At 37.5% G+C, this 18,779-nt stretch overlaps 1 protein-coding gene across 8 annotated transcripts in view; it reads left to right on the plus strand.

Moving 5' to 3' along the window:
- The first annotated feature begins 5,166 nt into the window (after positions 1-5,166).
- The window catches only part of mtsh (mitoshell), a 164,136-nt gene continuing 150,523 nt past the window's right edge, over positions 5,167-18,779 (plus strand). For 2 of the 8 annotated variants that reach the window (XM_075295820.1, XM_075295817.1), the window contains exons 1-5: positions 5,832-6,313; positions 6,366-6,707; positions 6,786-6,828; positions 6,893-7,877; positions 7,994-8,143. In XM_075295820.1, coding sequence (XP_075151935.1) covers positions 6,280-6,313; positions 6,366-6,707; positions 6,786-6,828; positions 6,893-7,877; positions 7,994-8,143 — 1,554 coding nt within the window. In that variant the 5' untranslated portion in view covers positions 5,832-6,279. Of the gene's footprint in view, positions 5,810-5,831; positions 6,314-6,365; positions 6,708-6,785; positions 6,829-6,892; positions 7,878-7,993; positions 8,144-18,779 lie in introns of those variants that run through there. The other 6 variants (XR_012719546.1, XM_075295823.1, XM_075295818.1 and 3 more) reach the window with 5 other exon arrangements.

Genomic DNA, 18,779 nt, shown 5'->3' on the forward strand with positions numbered 1-18,779 from the left:
GAAGATAATTTCATTTAAATGTTGACCGCGGCTGCGTCTTAGGTGGTCCATTCGGAAAGTCCAATTTTGGGCAACTTTTTCGAGCATTTCGGCCGGAATAGCCCGAATTTCTTCGGAAATGTTGTCTTCCAAAGCTGGAATAGTTGCTGGCTTATTTCTGTAGACTTTAGACTTGACGTAGCCCCACAAAAAATAGTCTAAAGGCGTCAAATCGCATGATCTTGGTGGCCAACTTACCGGTCCATTTCTTGAGATGAATTGTTCTCCGAAGTTTTCCCTCAAAATGGCCATAGAATCGCGAGCTGTGTGGCATGTAGCGCCATCTTGTTGAAACCACATGTCAACCAAGTTCAGTTCTTCCATTTTTGGCAACAAAAAGTTTGTTAGCATCGAACGATAGCGATCGCCATTCACCGTAACGTTGCGTCCAACAGCATCTTTGAAAAAATACGGTCCAATGATTCCACCAGCGTACAAACCACACCAAACAGTGCATTTTTCGGGATGCATGGGCAGTTCTTGAACGGCTTCTGGTTGCTCTTCACTCCAAATGCGGCAATTTTGCTTATTTACGTAGCCATTCAACCAGAAATGAGCCTCATCGCTGAACAAAATTTGTCGATAAAAAAGCGGATTTTCTGCCAACTTTTCTAGGGCCCATTCACTGAAAATTCGACGTTGTGGCAGATCGTTCGGCTATTCATGATGAAATGTCAAAGCATACTGAGCATCTTTCTCTTTGACACCATGTCTGAAATCCCACGTGATCTGTCAAATACTAATGCATGAAAATCCTAACCTCAAAAGAATCACCCTTTATATGTTCCAAGTATTCCTCAAATAAATTGTTTATTATTTACAGACCTTTTAAAACTTTTACGCACACAATGATTGTAATAAACTAAATGTTTGCTGCCAAAATATGCTTTTGACAACCCTGTTATTTTCATTAGAGGTGCGTACCAGCTTACGAAATTGAACGCTACCGAAAATTTCGGTAGAGTTTACATACCAACTGAACTATGCGAGGCTAGAGGTGTAACAGCTATACCGGATCAGGAGGATTTTACTGATCAATTTATATTCGAGAACATTCGGATTCGCCACTCTGATGAATTTGAGCCTCTCTCAGATATTGCTGCAGTAATAGAAGTTAGACGCTTCACGAAAAAGTGGAAGAGCGGCATCGAAAGATTGGACCAAGTCAGCGTGACGTTCTCAGGGATCGCACATAGTGCTTTGCGGGGTTATCTTTCCAGTCAAGCCTTACGTGGAAGCTGTAGTACAGTGTAAGAAATGCTGGAGATTCAATCATAGCGAGAAGGTTTGCAGCCGGCAAAAGAAGGTATGTCACAACTGTGGCAAAATCCACAATGACGAATGCAAGGAAATACCTAAATGTGTTAATTGCAAACAGTTTCATGAGGCCACTTCGGACTCTTGCGAGAAAAGAATTGAGATTAGGAATAAAAACGTCGAAATGGCTAAACTTATGGCCCCTCGAAAACCTGTGATACAAAATATAGTCTCATCTGTTTTCTCGTTCAACTCCAAAGAGTTCCCTCCTATTCCAAACAAGAAACGTAGAGTTGGAGACGCACAATGTGCCCTGGTACCTGTGGTGCTGCCCAGTAATGGGAAAACCATTGGTATCTCTCAGAGCGCAGCTTCGGTGCACAATTCTACAACAACAGAAACTAACACTCCGATCAGTATTCAAGAGGAAGAGGAGAATACTATTTCCGATAACTGGGAAAAGGCAGTCGAGCCAAAAACCCCAAATATAGTAGCAGAAGTATCAGTATGTGAAAACGCACCCATTTTGGATAAGGACGAGGACCTCAGCCTCGGATCCGATATATCTTTTGACACTGAACTTTCATCCCGTGAGAAAATACTCATCTCTAAGAACATCGATTTCGAAACATTCCATTCTTCTTTACTTACACAAGATTCTTCCTTAACAGATACTAAAACTTCTATAGATAATGGACATAAAGATACTACAACTTAATTCAACCAGCATTAGACAAAAACAGCAACAAATCTCCGAATTTCTCAATAAAAATAATTTTTCCATAGCCTGTATCTCCGAAACTTTTTTGAAACCTACCGATAACTGCAAGATTGCGAACTTCAACTTTTTAAGAAAAGACCGCCCATCTTCTACTAGAGGTGGAGGGGTCGCTATACTAATAAGGTCCACTATCAAGTTCAAACTACTTCCTTCTGATTATATCCGTACGGAAATTGAATACATCGCTTGCGAGATATACACTAATATTGGCCCGTTACTAATTTTGTCTTTTTATACTCCACCCTCTATTTCATACAACGCTTCTGACCTGAAGAATATTTTGGACAAGTACTCACACTCAGACAATATTATAATCTGCGGAGACTTCAATGCACATAATATACAATGGGGTAACTCTGTTAACGACTTGAAAGGCCGTGAGGTATTTCAATTCGCTCAGGACTATGACTTGGCGATTCTAAACGATGGTTATCGAACCTTTTTGGGTTCCAGAGGTCACTCAGCTGTAGGTCTCTTCCAATATAGCGAACATCATAACATGGAAGACTTTGAAAGAGACAATGGGTAGTACTCATTGTTGCATTCAAATTGACAGTTTGGCAACACAGGCGGAAACACTGTCTCCACCGAAGAATAGGCCACCTCAGGAGGTCACTTCCTATCGTTCAATCGCATTGATATCATGCCTAAGAAAAACGTTTGAGAAAATGATCAAGGTAAGGGTTGAACATTTCCTTGAGCAAAACCACAAAATACATCATCATCAAAACGGTTTCCGTACAGGCAGAAGCACAGCCGATAATATTTCCATTTTATGGGCTAATATTAAATCGAACATTGAAAACAAGAAATTCACAGTTGCTGTCTTTGTTGACATCAAAAACGCTTTTGAAGGAGTAAACTTAGAAATTCTTTGCGAGAAGCTTTTAAATATTGGTATTAGTGCTCATTGTCTCAAAGTCCTACGAAATCTATTGATATATAAAGAATACGTCATACAAACGGAAAATGGTAATCTTCATAGAAGATCTTTTACTGGGACTCCTCAGGGTTCCATCCTGAGCCCATTACTTTTTAATATATACATCAACGCTATTCTGGACGGTTTGGATATTGATGCTTTGGCATATGCTGATGACGTGGTGATATACACCTCTAATACGGATTTGTCTATTGCCCTCCGGGATATTCAAAGAAACCTAGACATTCTGATTGAGAACCTTCATAACATACAATTAACTTTAGCTCCGTCTAAGTCTAAGGCGGTCATATTTCACAGGAAAAGAAAGAGATTTATTATCCCCAGCCAAATCACCATCTATGGCATCCCAATCGAATATGAAGATTCTTTTAACTTTCTTGGCTTCATTTTCCACCATAATCTTGAATTATATCAACAAATAAAGGCCATAAAAAGCAACTGTTCAAGTTTTATTAACATCATAAGGTCCCTGTGCGGTGTATCATGGGGTTCTGACCCACAGAATCTACTAAGGATATATACGGCTGTTATTCGTCCCAAGATTGATTACATGGGGTTCTTGCTATTGGAATGCTCCCAGGACGCTTTACTTACTTTACAAAGGATACAATACAAATGCCTTAGGATATGCCTTGGAGCTATGTGCTCTACGCATGTTCTCAGTTTGGAACAAACTGCGAATATAATGCCATTACCAGAGAGATTCAAGTACCTCGGCCGCTGTTTCGCAAATAGAATCTCCGCTTGCAAGACCACCCGGTGATAGAGATCACTCGAAATTATATCTCTCACGTCGAAGCCGACAAAATACCTCAATGGATGAAAATGGTACAAGAAACGATAGCATTTGAAGATGTCTTTCCATGTAACACACATCCGAAATATACAATTCCTCTAGAAGCAATATTCCACAAAACTGCTATAGAGTTCCAGGATGTTAAGAAAAATGAGGCTACACGTTTCGAAATACAAGACAAATTCAACGGTCTTGTCGCCAATCGTTGGGCACTATTTGAAAGAATTTACACTGATGGATCTAAAACACCTGATCGGGTATCAGCTGCTTTCTGGTATGCGAATTTAGAAATAGAAGGCTCTTTCCGCATTTCATCGACCAGCTCTATTTATACAGCAGAAGCTTTTGCCATTCTGGAGGCACTTAAATTGACGGTTCAGATAAGGAGAAATTTTTATTGATAACGGATAGCCGCTCAGTTCTAATGTCACTAAAATCTCACTGCAAGAATAAACATCATCCTCTAATCTATCAGATCAGACATATTTTGTTTGATCTTCATCAAAGTGCCAAGTCCGTACATTTCCTTTGGGTCCCGAGTCATTCGGGCATTGAAGGAAACGAAATCGTCGATCAAATAGCAAACAACAACATTCCGGACCCAATATCTGGACTTACATACCATAAGAACTTCTACCCAACACACAAAAGGGAGGCTATTGAAGTATGGCAGAGGAAGTGGCGAGGGAGCCCTTTTGGGAGATTCCTCTTTCGGTTGGAGCCTAACGTTAATTCCCCTCCATGGTTTAAAGATAGCTCGCTGCAAAGAAATACTGTATGCCTGATTAACAGGCTGAGATTTGGCCACAATCAGCTTAAGGCCCACTTGTTCGTCATTAATTTTGCACCAACACACCTATGTGACTGTGGGTTCTCTCAAACTATCGACCATGTTTTGTTTAGATGCAGATTGGTTGATGGCAGACTGAGAATTAATTTCTTTAAGGATCTTTATAGAATTGGCATTACTGCCCGCAACATAGAGGAAATCCTCCGCACCAAGAACATCGAGGCATTTAAGATCTTACAGAGATTCCTCTCTAAAGCTCATATATGTATATGACATTTTCTATCGGGGTGAAACTCTTGGTTTCACCCCTCGCATCAGATCAGCTGGAACAAGACAAGTTCGAATGATATGAAAGCAGCAGCACTTTATCAAAACACAATCTGGCAAGATCGGCGCGACTTGCACTGATGAGATGTTCTGGATAGAACACCAGTGCAACGATGTTCTGGATAGCCCATACAAATGTTGTATCCAGTGCAAAAAGAAAACAGCCCTAAATGTTGTATCCAGTGCAAAAAGAAAACATCCCTAATAAATAATAGGGCTGTTTTCTTTTAGCACTGGATACCCTAAGCCGTGAAGGACTAAAAGAAAACAGAGTACTCGTTTATCCAGGACATCTCCAAAAATATGCAACACTGTCATCAGCTGTTTAAAAAACAATCACAGAAAAGAAGTGAAATCTTGCATTTTTAATGTATGAAATGCTCCAATTAGTAATAAATATTTACTGCTGCGATTATTTATGACACTATACCACTTTGAATTACATGTTTTTCGATAAATTAGTCACAATAAAGTGCTATTGTGAATCGATGAAGCGTCACTTTATCAAAACACAATCTGGCAAGATCGGCGCGACTTGCACTGATGAGATGTTCTGGATAGAACACCAGTGCAACGATGTACTGGATAGCCCATACAAATGTTGTATCCAGTGCAAAAAGAAAACAGCCCTAATGCTAAAAAGTTACAAATTTAACAAATTGGAATTAGTTTTTCGTTTTTCCCGGGAATCGGGATTAATCCCCTCCCGAAAATCTCAGGATTTCGGGACGGTATTTATCGCGGGTGACAGCCCTAATCCAATCCATTATTTTTGAATTTTGGTCAAATTTTAACCGAAAAAGTACACATTTTATTCTCGTTGGTACAATTTAAAAATGTAAGTTTTCATCCCTGATGGGAAGCCCAAAATCCGCGGTAAGTTAAATTCCTTGGCGGAAAATGTCATATAAGTAATACCAAAACTATTTTAGAGAGATAAAATAGAATGCCGGTCTATGTTAAATCCAACATTTTCTTATTTTAATATATCTTGAAGTTTGTTCGCTCATTTTCAAAGCACACTACTGTCTTTTTTACTAGACTCGAACATATTTTAACAGTTCTATTGGTTTTTCATTATAATTTATAATGATTTCGCAAAATATTCAATTGGCTTAAAGGAACCATCTAATGGTTAAACTGAAAGAAGCTCTACAAGAGGAAATTAAGCAATATGTTTACTAGTATACCACAAGCAGGGGATCGAACATGTATTAAAATTAGTTTAAATAGTTGCTGAAAATAGGCATACGTGTTCTTAACAAAAGAAAATCAGAAGAAGTAAGAATTTTCCCATTCTTGAACGCACATTTTTCATCTGAGTACAATTGCTAGAAAAAATCCGAATGGATCGTTTGAGATTGCCAATAATAAGCCAAGGTTGGTAAATTTGTATATTAAATTATTTAGTAATATTTTTTTTTTTTTTCAGACATACCAAGTTTTTGGCCGCATACTACTACCATTGTTCCGGTTCCATTCTGGCAGGGGCCTAATGTAACATATCCCTTGATACCGTATGCACCAGTACCAATTTATCCGCCTGTTTCTAATCCATCAAATTCTATGGCAAACCAATATCATCAAGATGGAGAGATTGAAAGCGTAACAAATAATCAAAATTTACAAATGGAACGCAACAAGATAAACATGCAAATTCAATGTGTTTCCCAAAGTATTCCTCAAAATGTCAATCCGTTGAATGTTTGCTTTGCAAATGGGTCTTGTGGTAATTTAGGAATTTTTCCTTGCCCAGCTACACATCATGATAAAGGTAATATTTATTATCAATTGTTTTTAAACATTTCACATATGAATCTTTGCGAAATCTCTAAAATTCTGCATGTTTTAGACACAAGTTCCTCTTTGCGAAGCACACCAATTTTCAACTCAGAGTAAGGCATATATTTTAATATTTAATCAGAGTCTTGAATATCTTCCTTTTTTGTCCCTTGGTAGGGATAATGACGTTGGCGGAGATGCAGATAATTCCAATTTCCATAATAGAGCTGATAAATGCGCATCGCTTGCTTACCAAAAAACCCCTTCTTTAGCAAAATTTTTCGAAATAACACGATTGGCTCTCAAGGTCAGTGATATCGTTGAAAAGGTATCTAGAACTTACCGAAATCGGCCATGTTTCAATAAAATTGACCATTTGTGTGCCCGTCTAAAACAAGACATAACTCGGCCAGATGGTGTCTTGGCCAATATTAACTCTCAAGGATTAGCGTGGGCTGTTAAAGATATGATATTTGTCTTTACGCGAGTTGTAAACGCATGGCTCATAACAAAAGGATACGTTTATAATACACCGGAAGGATTGAACAAAGTAAAATCCGCACTAAGTCCAGATTTTGAAAAATCGTTTTCCGTTTGGCAAGATGCTTCCATTACTTTTATAGAAAACCTTACAAAATCAGTCATAAATTTGGATAATTTGGTACAATCTCAAAGAAAGCCCGAATGTTATGCTGCACAGCATAGCTACAATATCCACGAATTCAACAAAAATGTATGTGAAAAAACAAACTATAACTACAATATTGTTGAAACTTCAAAAGCCAGTCAAGCCTATATTAAAACGGGTACTTACACTCCCATGAAAAAATCCGTTATTGAAAATGACAAATTTGGGACACAATTGACATCAACAACAGTGGTGTGCCCACAATCTTATTTGGATACACCGCTTGAACAAAATATAGGATACCAACTCTCAAAAAACGGTTGGCAAAATCACGAAGGAGGTGACCACCGACTCAGTTTTGCCGGAATTACCACATCTGCATGTATCGACACTGGTACTACAGAATCATTAAATTACTGTACAATTGATATTATGGCAAATATTCAAAGAGATCTCATTAAAATATTGAATAAGCGAATAATGTCAATGGAAAAAGCTGATATGTTCTTCAAATCGCAGTTCACAAAAAATTATGTAAGTTAATTTAATTGTTATCCGATTTGTTTAATATCCAGATTTAGTATTGCCAAATTTTGGAAGACTAATTTATAAGGAGAGTCGAAATACTGCTAAACATTTTCAAACAATAGTTTCCAGATTTTATAGCAAAACATGGAAACGATTTTATAGACGTCCGTGCTATTATTCTGAAAGGTGAACAAGAAAATGCTTACCACAGTGTCTTTCAAATGGTACATGATGTGAAAAGAATTATTTATTACAGCAAGGAATTTTTAAAGGTATGTGGTTTTCTTAAGTAAGCAATTTCTGTTAAAATCTTATTGATAGCAATTTATTGAATGTTCTGTATTGGTTTGAAACCCACATTTCACTCCCCCGATATTCATTTGCCTATATATGGCGTTGAATTTTCCGTAAGCATTGGTCCTGATGCAATTCCAGACACAGTTCAGAAGTTTTATTCTGGATATTTTCCTATGTCAGTGTTAGGTTATTCAGTCCATTGTGATGTGATGTCAGTGTTGCAAAATAGTTCATAGAGATCTGTTTTAGAGGTGTGCGCGTAAGTGAAAATTCGTATTCCGTACGAATAACTTTTTGAGACTTACCATCCACTGATCACAAAAGTTCTCGTGGCTCACGACATTTGACATGTGTAATGATAATTCCCCTGGGTCGAAAATGGTTGGTACATCTGATAATTCTAGAGATTCACGACAAATCTCGTAACTCATGATAAATCTCGTGATCACGACAATTCTAGTGATCTCATAATCGTTCAGGGGACATTGAAATAAGCTCGTTTTGCTCATTCATAGTTTGAAATGGTAGAGAAACACAACGATCTCTAGTTTTTTTTTGAATATGAATGAGTGTCAAAATAACAAAAATAGAATATAGTTCGAAATACATGTACCTTATTACAATAATCGATGAGGAGATTAGCATTCTGAGTATAAATTAGCGAAAGTAGTTAAATCCGATTCACTAAAGTTGCTTCAAATACAAGTGTAGTTAAATCCGATTTACTAAAGTTGAAACACGAATTCGGCAAAGAATCAAAGAAAAAACTTATAATACAGAGATATTTTTCAAAATTTTAATAATTAGCAACAAAACTCTGAATGTATATAGCAATAAAGACGGAAAGTTTGATAATCAGAAATTTAGAAAAAAGGAATGAATTGATAAGGATGTGTATAGAGTAGCATTTGTAAAGAATCTTACAGTGTGTCGAATCGATACGACTTGTCGGCGATGACTAAATAATCGGTAAATGTGTTATCGATCCAATAAACATGCAGCAGTATCGATTATGCCTTCGGAATTAACTGATAATGTGCACAATATATGAGATATGTTCGACACGATCACTGTCGTCCGGAATAACTGATAGTCTGTAATGCGCTTTACAGACTATCAGTTATTCCGGACGGAATGTCGGTGTTTGTAAAGAATCTTACAGTGTGTCGGATCGATACAACTTGTCGGCGATGACTAAATAATCGGTAAATGTGTTATCGATCCCATAAACATGCAGCAGTATCGATTATGCCTTCGAACTTAACTTATAATGTGCACAATGTATGGGATATGTTCGACACAAGTACTGTCGTCCGGAATAACTGATAGTCTGTAAAGCGCATAAGGCGCATTAAACAGAAAAATGTCCATATAAAGGATTCTTGAATGCAATAGCATTGTCAATAAATTGAAACGTCGCAGGTAAGAGTTCCACAGGTAAAGTGTTCAATTAGTAATTTTTGAACGGTTTCATGTGAACTCTCAACTCCGCAGTAGTTTTGAAGGTCTAGAGCCATCGATCTTATACTGTCGTAGGGATTCTTTCGTCTCTTCTTGAAATATTTGTTTTTGGCTGTCTGGAGATTGCTTCAAGTCTTCCTTACCTTTTCTGCACGATTTATTATGTTATAAACCATTGACAAGTTCGAAGAAAGGTTAGGTTAGGTTAGGTTATAGTGACAGCCCGATTAAGATTCAGGCTCACTGAGACTATTCAGTCCATTGTGATACCACATTAACTAAAAGTACCTATTACATATGGGCACTTCTAGTTTTAACCTTGAACCTTCTCGATTATTTTCTTCTGTTGAACCAACCAGATTGTTCCAAAAACATTAGCAGACTACTTAAGTTAACGTTTTCCAGGTCCGCCAGTAATCTGAAGCTATATGCCCCTAAAATTTGCTTACGCCTTACACAAAATGCAGGACACTCAAACAAGAGTTGTTTTATTGATTCCTTTTCCTCCGCATCATGGCAGCTCATACAATAGTCATTATACTTCGCACCAATAGTTTTTGCAAAATCGCCTATCAGGCAGCGACCCGTTATAGCAGATATCAGGAGTGATATCTGGCGTCTCGAGAACACTAGCATATCTAGTGTGCGGTTAATTTTAAATGGGGCCATATTTGCTTGGTGTCGTTACAACCCTTACAATTCTCCCATCGAACATTTGCCATCACGACAGCGTTCTTACGCAGTAAGAGCTTGCAGGTAGCCAGAGGCATACCAACAGATTCTAGTTCCCCTGGAATATGTAAGGTAGTTCCTAGCCTTGCTAGCTCATCTGCTTCGCAGTTCCCCGGTATGTTCCTATGGCCAGGCACCCATATTAGGTGAATATTGTGCTGCTCAGCCATCTCATTGAGAGATTTGCGGCAGTCGATGGCCGTTTTCGAGTTGAGGATCACAGAGTCCAAGGATTTTATTGCAGGTTGACTGAGTATATATTAATGCCAATATTGCTTGGAGCATTACTTTTCAGCCAATTCACCACTTCTCTTATTGCTAATATTTCTGCCTGAAAAACACTACAGTGATCAGGTAATCTTTTCGCTATTCGAAGTTCCAGATCTTTAGAGTATACTCCGAAACCCACTTGGCCATCCAATTTGGAGCCATCAGTGTAGAAATCTATATATCTTTTATTCCCCGTGGTCCGTGTACACCACGCCTCACTGTTGGGAATTAGAGTCTCAAACTTTTAATCGAAAAGTGGACTCGCCAAAGTGTAATCCACTACGTTAGGCACATCTGGCATTATTTTGAGGACCGAACTGTGACCGTAACTTTTTTCCGACCACAGCGATAGATCGCGCAACCGCACAGCCGTTGTTGCAGCTGACTGTTTGGCCAAAATGTCTAAAGGTAATAGATGCAGTATGACATTAAGGGAGTTTGTTCCTGTCTTGCTGAATGCACCTGAGATACACAAGCACGCCATACGCTGAACTTTGTCTAAACTTGTCGGCTGGTGAAGTGCCGGCCACCAGACTACAACACCATATAGTATTATAGGTCTAACCACTGCCGTGTATAGCCAATGTACAATTTTTGGTTTTAGTCCCCACTTGTTCCCTATTGCCTTTTTGCACGAGTATAAAGCTACCGTTGCTTTCCTCGCTCTTTCTTCAATATTAAGCTTAAAGTTCAGCTTCCTGTCCAAAATAACGCCAAGGTATTTTGCACACTCCCTAAAGGGAATTTCAATACCCCCTAAGGAAATGGGCCTAACCGTGGGAGTTTTGCCATATTTGCAGTACATGACTAGTTCTGTCTTTGCAGGATTTACCCCAAGACCATTATCTTTCGCACATTTCTCAGTCATCCGGAGGGCTCTCTGTATAATATCTCTAACTGTTGATGGGAATTTTCCCCTGACTGCTAGCGCCACATCATCTGCGTATGCCACCACTTGTATCCTTTCTTTTTCTAGGGAAACCAGAAGGTCGTTTATAGCAACATTCCAAAGAAGAGGTGAAAGAACTCCTCCTTGAGGAGTGCCTCTGTTCACATACCTTTGTATGTTTGCTCGTCCTAGTGTGGCTGAAATGCGTCTCTTCCTTAGAAGTTCGTCTAACAGCCAAAATATACCTGGATCAACATTCAGAGTTGTCAGTCCATTTAATATCGAGCTCGGATGGACGTTATTGAACGCTCCTTCGATGTCTAGAAATGCCACGATTGTGTATTCTTTGACAGATAGTGAGCTTTCAATAAAGCTGACTAGTTCATGTAATGCGGTCTCAGTAGACCTGCCCTTCGAGTATGCATGTTGTCGTTTCGAGAGCAAACTTGAATCGACGCTAGTTCTAACATAAATATCTATCATCCTCTCCAGAGTCTTAAGTAAGAATGATGATAAGCTGATTGGTCGGAAATCCTTCGCACTCGAGTGAGAGGCTTTTCCCGCTTTAGGTATGAAAACGACTTTTGATTCCCTCCACTTTCATGGAATATATGCAAAGTTGATACATCCTATATATATCGCCGACAACCAGGGGATAATTCTGTCAGCCACCGCTTGTAACTCCACCGGAGTAATTCCATCAGGTCCGGGGGATTTGAATGATCCAAAGCTATTTAACGCCCATTTTATTCTAGATTCTGATACAATTTCCTCGATAGGAAACGACCGCTGAGCCACTGTGGCACCGCCAGTGCATGGTTCAACCGTCTGATTTCCGGGAAAATGTGTGTCCAGTAGTACCTCCAGCGTCTCCTCACTGGACGTTGTCCAATTGCCCTCCGATGTTTTAATGAAACCTGGAGCGGAGCTCGTGGATGCTAGCACCTTCCGTAGTCTGGAAGCCTCGGACGTATTCAATGCTGCTGCAGTAATCATTCCAAGAGTTATGCTGAGCCTTTCTCAGTTCTCGCTTGTATCCTCTCAGATTCTTCTTGTAAGCGTCCCAATCCACAGGAGCTCTGGTGGACTTTGCTTTGTTAAAGAGCTGCAGGATTTCCTCATATTACTTAATTCCGTAGACCACCATGGTGGTCGATGTTTCCCCCTTGGTTTTCCTCTAGGGCATGCAGCTTTCAGTTAGATGTTGAAGGCCTTAGTAATCCGCTCCACTGCGTGTTCGATATCTTGCACATTTCTCATATTTGTCTCTGTTATTTCCGGTATCATCATATTGAACGATTCCCTATACCTATTCCAGTCAGCTTTCCTAACATTTGGCGGAAATATGATCTTGGTGATATGAACATCAAATTTGAAACTGATGTAGCGATGATCTGAGAAGCTGTGTTCACTTAAAACCTGCCACTCAGATATCATTTCATTCAGTTCTTGCGAGGCCAAGGTGATGTCCAAAACCTCTTGCCTGTTTTTATTGACAAAGGTTGGGGCATCTCCCTTGTTGCAAACTACCAGATTAGTACCAAAATAAACTCTATTAGCGACTCTCCCCTTGCATTAGTATCACTACTTCCCCATATACTATGATGCGCATTCGCATCGCATCCCATAATGAGTTTCGTCTTTGTTTTCAGTAACCCCTCAACTAAGGTCTTAACGGCACTTGGAGGCATCTCCCTGTCATGTCCCATATAGACCGAAGATACCCAATATTTGCATTTGGCTATTTCTAAATTGGTAACGACAGTGTCTGCATTGCACATTGAAGGAAGCAGAAACAAGTTATGCTCTTTTTTAGCAATTATACAGGCTCGAATTACATCATTACCAATATACTGCAATAGTTTGAACCCCGGAGTACTTAATTCACATATTTTGTTTCTATAAACATATGGTTCTTGAATAAGAACTATGTCTATGTCCCCTTTCATCAGGAGAATTTTTAAGGCAGCACATGCAGCCTTACAATGATGAAGATTTATCTGGAGGATCCGTAGGACCATCGAGATTTTCAACAACCGTCACATCAGCCGCTTCAATCGAGTCATCAAGAATGTCCTCTTCAGAGATCTCGGTGACTCTCGCAATAACCATAGGATCAACTTTGGTGAGTTCTGAGGCAGTAGAAGCCTCCTCACGCATACGGTATCTATCCATGTCTTCAACTTTGGTATCTCCCTCGACTTCGCAAGAGGATCCGCTTATTCAGACAGAGGCTTGTCCATTTCTGAATCCTTTAGCTGATCGTTTTTATACACCTTCATTTGGATATAATGAAAGCCATAACCCTGAGACTTTGCTAGATGTGGCAAAGACTGAGTGTTCAATATAAACACTGCATGCCGTCTTGGCCCATCCACTTCCTCCATTCAGGGTCAGGAGGGTTCGAAGAAAACATTTCTGACAGTTTTTTTTCGCAGATTTTCCTTTGTTACAATTAAAACGAATTAAGTGAATAACATTATTTGCTCGATTGTAAATATTCTTTGGGAACTGCGTTCCTTAGGAATTCATTTTCCCGGGAATAAAATCCTCCTATTCTAAACAATAGCGAAGGGAATAACTAGGGAGAAGTAATTTGGAGCATTGGAGTCAGCTGTTTTATTTTGGCAAATATTTACATGAATTGACGTAAAAGTTGAGTTAAGGAGAAAATGTGAAAAAATAGAGGTAGTTAATGGGCTCCTTTGCTTTTGAAGGTTTCACAAATATTATAGGGTAAATAATCCTGCCTTCAAAAACCTTGTTAGACGTGTTAGCAGTAGAGGTGTGCACGTGGTGAAGAACGCATATGCCCAAAGTGGATATATTTCATTACAACGGAAAAGGAAAGAAGAAAATTTCATTAGCTTTTTACGTCACGCATGGAATTTCAAGAGTGGTAGGATGTGTTGACGGGACGCATATTCTTGTGCCTATATTAGGAGTACTATAATTTAAATGTAAAACTTTTATTTTATTTGCTAAATATGCAACAATTTTTATGTACAGATCTGTGATCATGAGATTAGGATTCGGTACTTGGATGCATCCCATCCTGGTGGTTTTTGACTTGAAATTACAGAGAAATTGAGCATTTTGGTAGCAACTCTATTGAATTTTTTGGGGGAATTATTCCCATCGTTTTTCCCTTTTATTTGTATTCGTAGTACCAATTTTCTCCCACACACACAAATTATCACCAAAATTTTTTCAATTAAACACTTAATTGAATTTGGAAACGGATTCAATTAATATGTTAATTGATTCAATTAATTATTTAATCAAATCCGAATAAAAACCAAATAAACAATGATTGATATTTGTTACGTTTCCAATTAAAATATTAACTGATTCAATCAATTTGTTAATCAATTTGGAAATGATTTTCAATTACAAACGTGATTGAAAATTTTTCCGTTTCCGGGTATTTATTCAACAATGTATGATGGAGAGATCAGTCTGTGGAAGTAACTCGTAACGAACGGTTGGGTTTTTGTGTTTCGCGTAAATTGAAAAAAATGATTGGCGACATTCTGTCTGCTGCATTCAAAATGTGTGTAGCAAAGGGTTGAAATAAATAAAGTGTGCAACAACGAATGGCCACGTGGTCAAGATTTGAAAAAAATATATGATTGAACGCATTTGAAATTACCTGTGTTTGTGTTTTGTGGTATCGTAAAAATGGAAAACAATCTACGATTATTGAAGGTAAGAAATTGTGAAATGTGAATACCATTTTCCATGGAAACCTGTTTACATTAAACGAACTAAAATATTGTATTTTTTTTATTAATTTCTTTACGAGACCAATTTTATTTCATGAAATTGACCAATCAATCCCATCAACTCCATCATTTTATTAAATATATAAAAATATAAGAACATGTTTGCAATTAAACGGAGGGTTCCGTATTGATCTTTTAAAATTGTAAATTTTTTCACTTCTAGTTTTCTTAAAACCAAGAGTGGTATGGATTTTTTGGAAGATTTACCTTGATGTTGCGAAGTAGCGTTGGCATTAAATTGCATTTTACCTGCCTTTTCCAGTTTGAGAGCAGTATATCTGATATAAAGGGTTGTTAAAATTTCAAGGGCCGATGTTGATTTTGAATAAAACACAAACTATTTAGGAAATTATTGTAATCTTATTTTATTATGATATATTGGTATTACTCAATTATGTATGGAACAAAATATCGGCCAAATGGGCGCCGCGACCTCGGTGGCACACCTTCATCCGATGGTCAAAATTGTCGATGACGCTGAGGCATAATGGAGGTTCTATGCCGTTAATGTGCCGAATTATCTCATCCTTTAGCTCTTGAATTGTTGCTGGTTTATCAACGTACACCGTTTCTTTCAAATAACCCAAAGAAAAAAGTCCAACGGTGTCAAATCACATGATCTTGGCGGCCAATTGACATCGCCATTACGTGAGATAACACGGCTATTGAATTTGTTGCGCGAAAGAGCCATTGTTTCGTAAGCTGTGTGGCAAGTGGCACCGTCCTGCTGAAACCACATATCGTCCACATCCATATCTTCTAATTCGGGCCATAAAAAGTTCGTTATCATCTCACGATAGCGAACACCATTCACAGTAACTGCCTGACCGGCCTCATTTTGGAAAAAATACGGCCCGATGATAAACCGCACCTAACAGTCACTCTTTGTGGGTGCATTGGTTTTTCGACAATCACTCTTGGTTTCTATTCGCCCAAATGCGGCAATTCTGTTTATTGACGAATCCACTGAGGTGAAAATGTGCCTCATCACTGAAGATGATTTTCTTCGAAAATTTATCATCCACTGTTGCCATTTCATGGAACAATTGAACACGTTGTTGGATTGTGTATCTCTCCATGGTTCAAATTGAGTAAGTCTGAAATAGAGAAATGCCAAATAAAATTCGGAAAAAAAAACTTGGCGTTTAGGTGTGGTTCACATTCAACATCGGCCTTACAATTTAACCACCCTTTATAAACTAATGAGCTGAATTATGTAATGGTAAAAAGTTCTTTCTTTCCATTTATATTTTTTTCTATTTCCAGAATTTGCAAAGCATCATCAATATAATACCAAATATTACATTGCTTTCCTATTATTTTTGTCTTTGATTGGACCAAATTTTAATAGACGATTTCAATGTATGGACATTTTGGAAAGGAATTGTTACTTTCAGAAAAACTAAGTTAGCTTACATGTTGCTGATTTATTGGAAATCTAGGCGCATCTACATATTAGAAGGAACATGCAGACATGGTTATTTTTTTTATATTTTTTTTAAGTATTATTATACTATGATATACAAACAGATATAATCTTAATATTCTCTACTCTTAATATACATCTCTATTTTTAATAAAAGGAAGATAATGATTTATATAGTTTATTTTTTTTTCACCCTATAGTTGGTATTGATAGTAATTGTATGTGTAAGTTATGTTAGAACAAAACACACAAGAACCAAATTTTTTGTCTATTGCATAATTAAAAAAATAATAAAATATTGAATATGTTTTATAAGAAACACATAATTTCTTTTATTTCAAATAAAACTAAATACGATTTTGGGGCGCAATATATAAATTTTTGGATTGAAATGTATAGCCAATTAAAACTGGCTAGTGTTTTTATTCTCGATAGAGACAGCGTGTCTGGAAAAATATATGAAAAACTAGCACTTTATTCCATTAAGAAAGTCAAAAATTGTTAGCCAATATACCTTTCACAATTTTAAGCAAAATAACTACACCCAAAGAAATTTGTTAGTAGGGACAGCAGAAAAGTCTGCTAAAACCAGCAGAAAGTGTGCTGAAAAAGGGACAGCAGTAACTGTTAGCTGAAATAGCAAACATTTCCTGCTATTTTTTAAGCTCGATTACAGCAAAACATGTTTTATTTTGGATGAAACAAATAAAAATGTCAACTGACATATATTGTCTTAACATAATTAAAACAATATTTTATGGATATCTAAAGTATTTGACAAAAAATCTGAATATTTATCGAATTGAGGCATAACAGCAAACAAAATGTTTGCTGATCGTATTTAGGAGCTTGTAAGTATATTACAGTGCAAAAATATACCAAAAACTACTTTTGGTTCTTAAATATGCTTTGAGGAAAATTTTATAACCTAAACATTTTATAATTTGTTGTTCATTAGGTCCTGAAGTACAAAAATATAACAGTAGACATCGACTGTTGTTTTTAGCACACTTTTCTATGAGTGTATGTTTTCAGCACTTTATTATAGTTTTTATTTAAATAAATTATAATAAGCTAGTTGCGCTTGGTGTTTCACAAAATATAAAATGGCTCTTACAATAATAGTGATGGCAAAATACTTCCATGTACATTTCATACTTTTTGATACGCTTCCCCCATCACAGTTGGCGATTGTTGTAGTGTCAATTACAAGTCTATGGTAGCGATGAGGATGAAATGGAACTTGGAAATGCTGGCAAGGTTGTAACTCAACATCGTACTTTCATTAATGCAAAAAATATGTTAAATATGATGTGATACACACATTTTTTTTATTTCAATCACGAAAATCGCGGATTCAATCAGTTTTTTAATTGAAATGTCTTCAATCACGAAAATGATAGTATCAATCACCCATTTTGATTGAAAACCAACACGATTTTCAATTAAAAATTTAATTGACTTTTGTCACGGAATCAATTAATTGTGTGATTGAATCAATTAAAAACGTGATTGATTTTTAACATAAAATTCAATTACAGTTTTATTTGAATCAATTACAATTTTAATTAGGTTAGGTTAGGTGGCAGCCCGATGTATCAGGCTCACTTAGACTACTCAGTCCATTGTGATACCACATTGGTGAACTTCTCTCTTATCACTGAGTGCTGCCCGATTCCATGTTAAGCTTAATGACAAGGGACCTCCTTTTTATAGCCGAGTCCGAACGGCGTTCCACATTGCTGTGAAACGACTTAGAGAAGCTTTGAATCCCTAAGAAATGTCACCAGCATTACTGAGGTGGGATAATCCACCACTGAAAAACTTTTTGGTGTGCGGTCGAAGCAGAAATTGAACCCACGACCTTGTGTATGCAAGGCGGGCATGCTAACCATTGCACCACGGTGGCTCCCACAATTTTAATTAATTTCGCGACAAAAATCAACCAAATATTTGATTGATTCAATTAAATTATTAATTGATATGGACAATAAATTTCAATCAAAAAATGTATATATTGCGCCCCCAATATCTTATTTAGTTTTATT

Source organism: Haematobia irritans, chromosome 2 (genome assembly GCF_050003625.1).
Source record: "Haematobia irritans isolate KBUSLIRL chromosome 2, ASM5000362v1, whole genome shotgun sequence".
NCBI lineage: Eukaryota > Metazoa > Arthropoda > Insecta > Diptera > Muscidae > Haematobia > Haematobia irritans.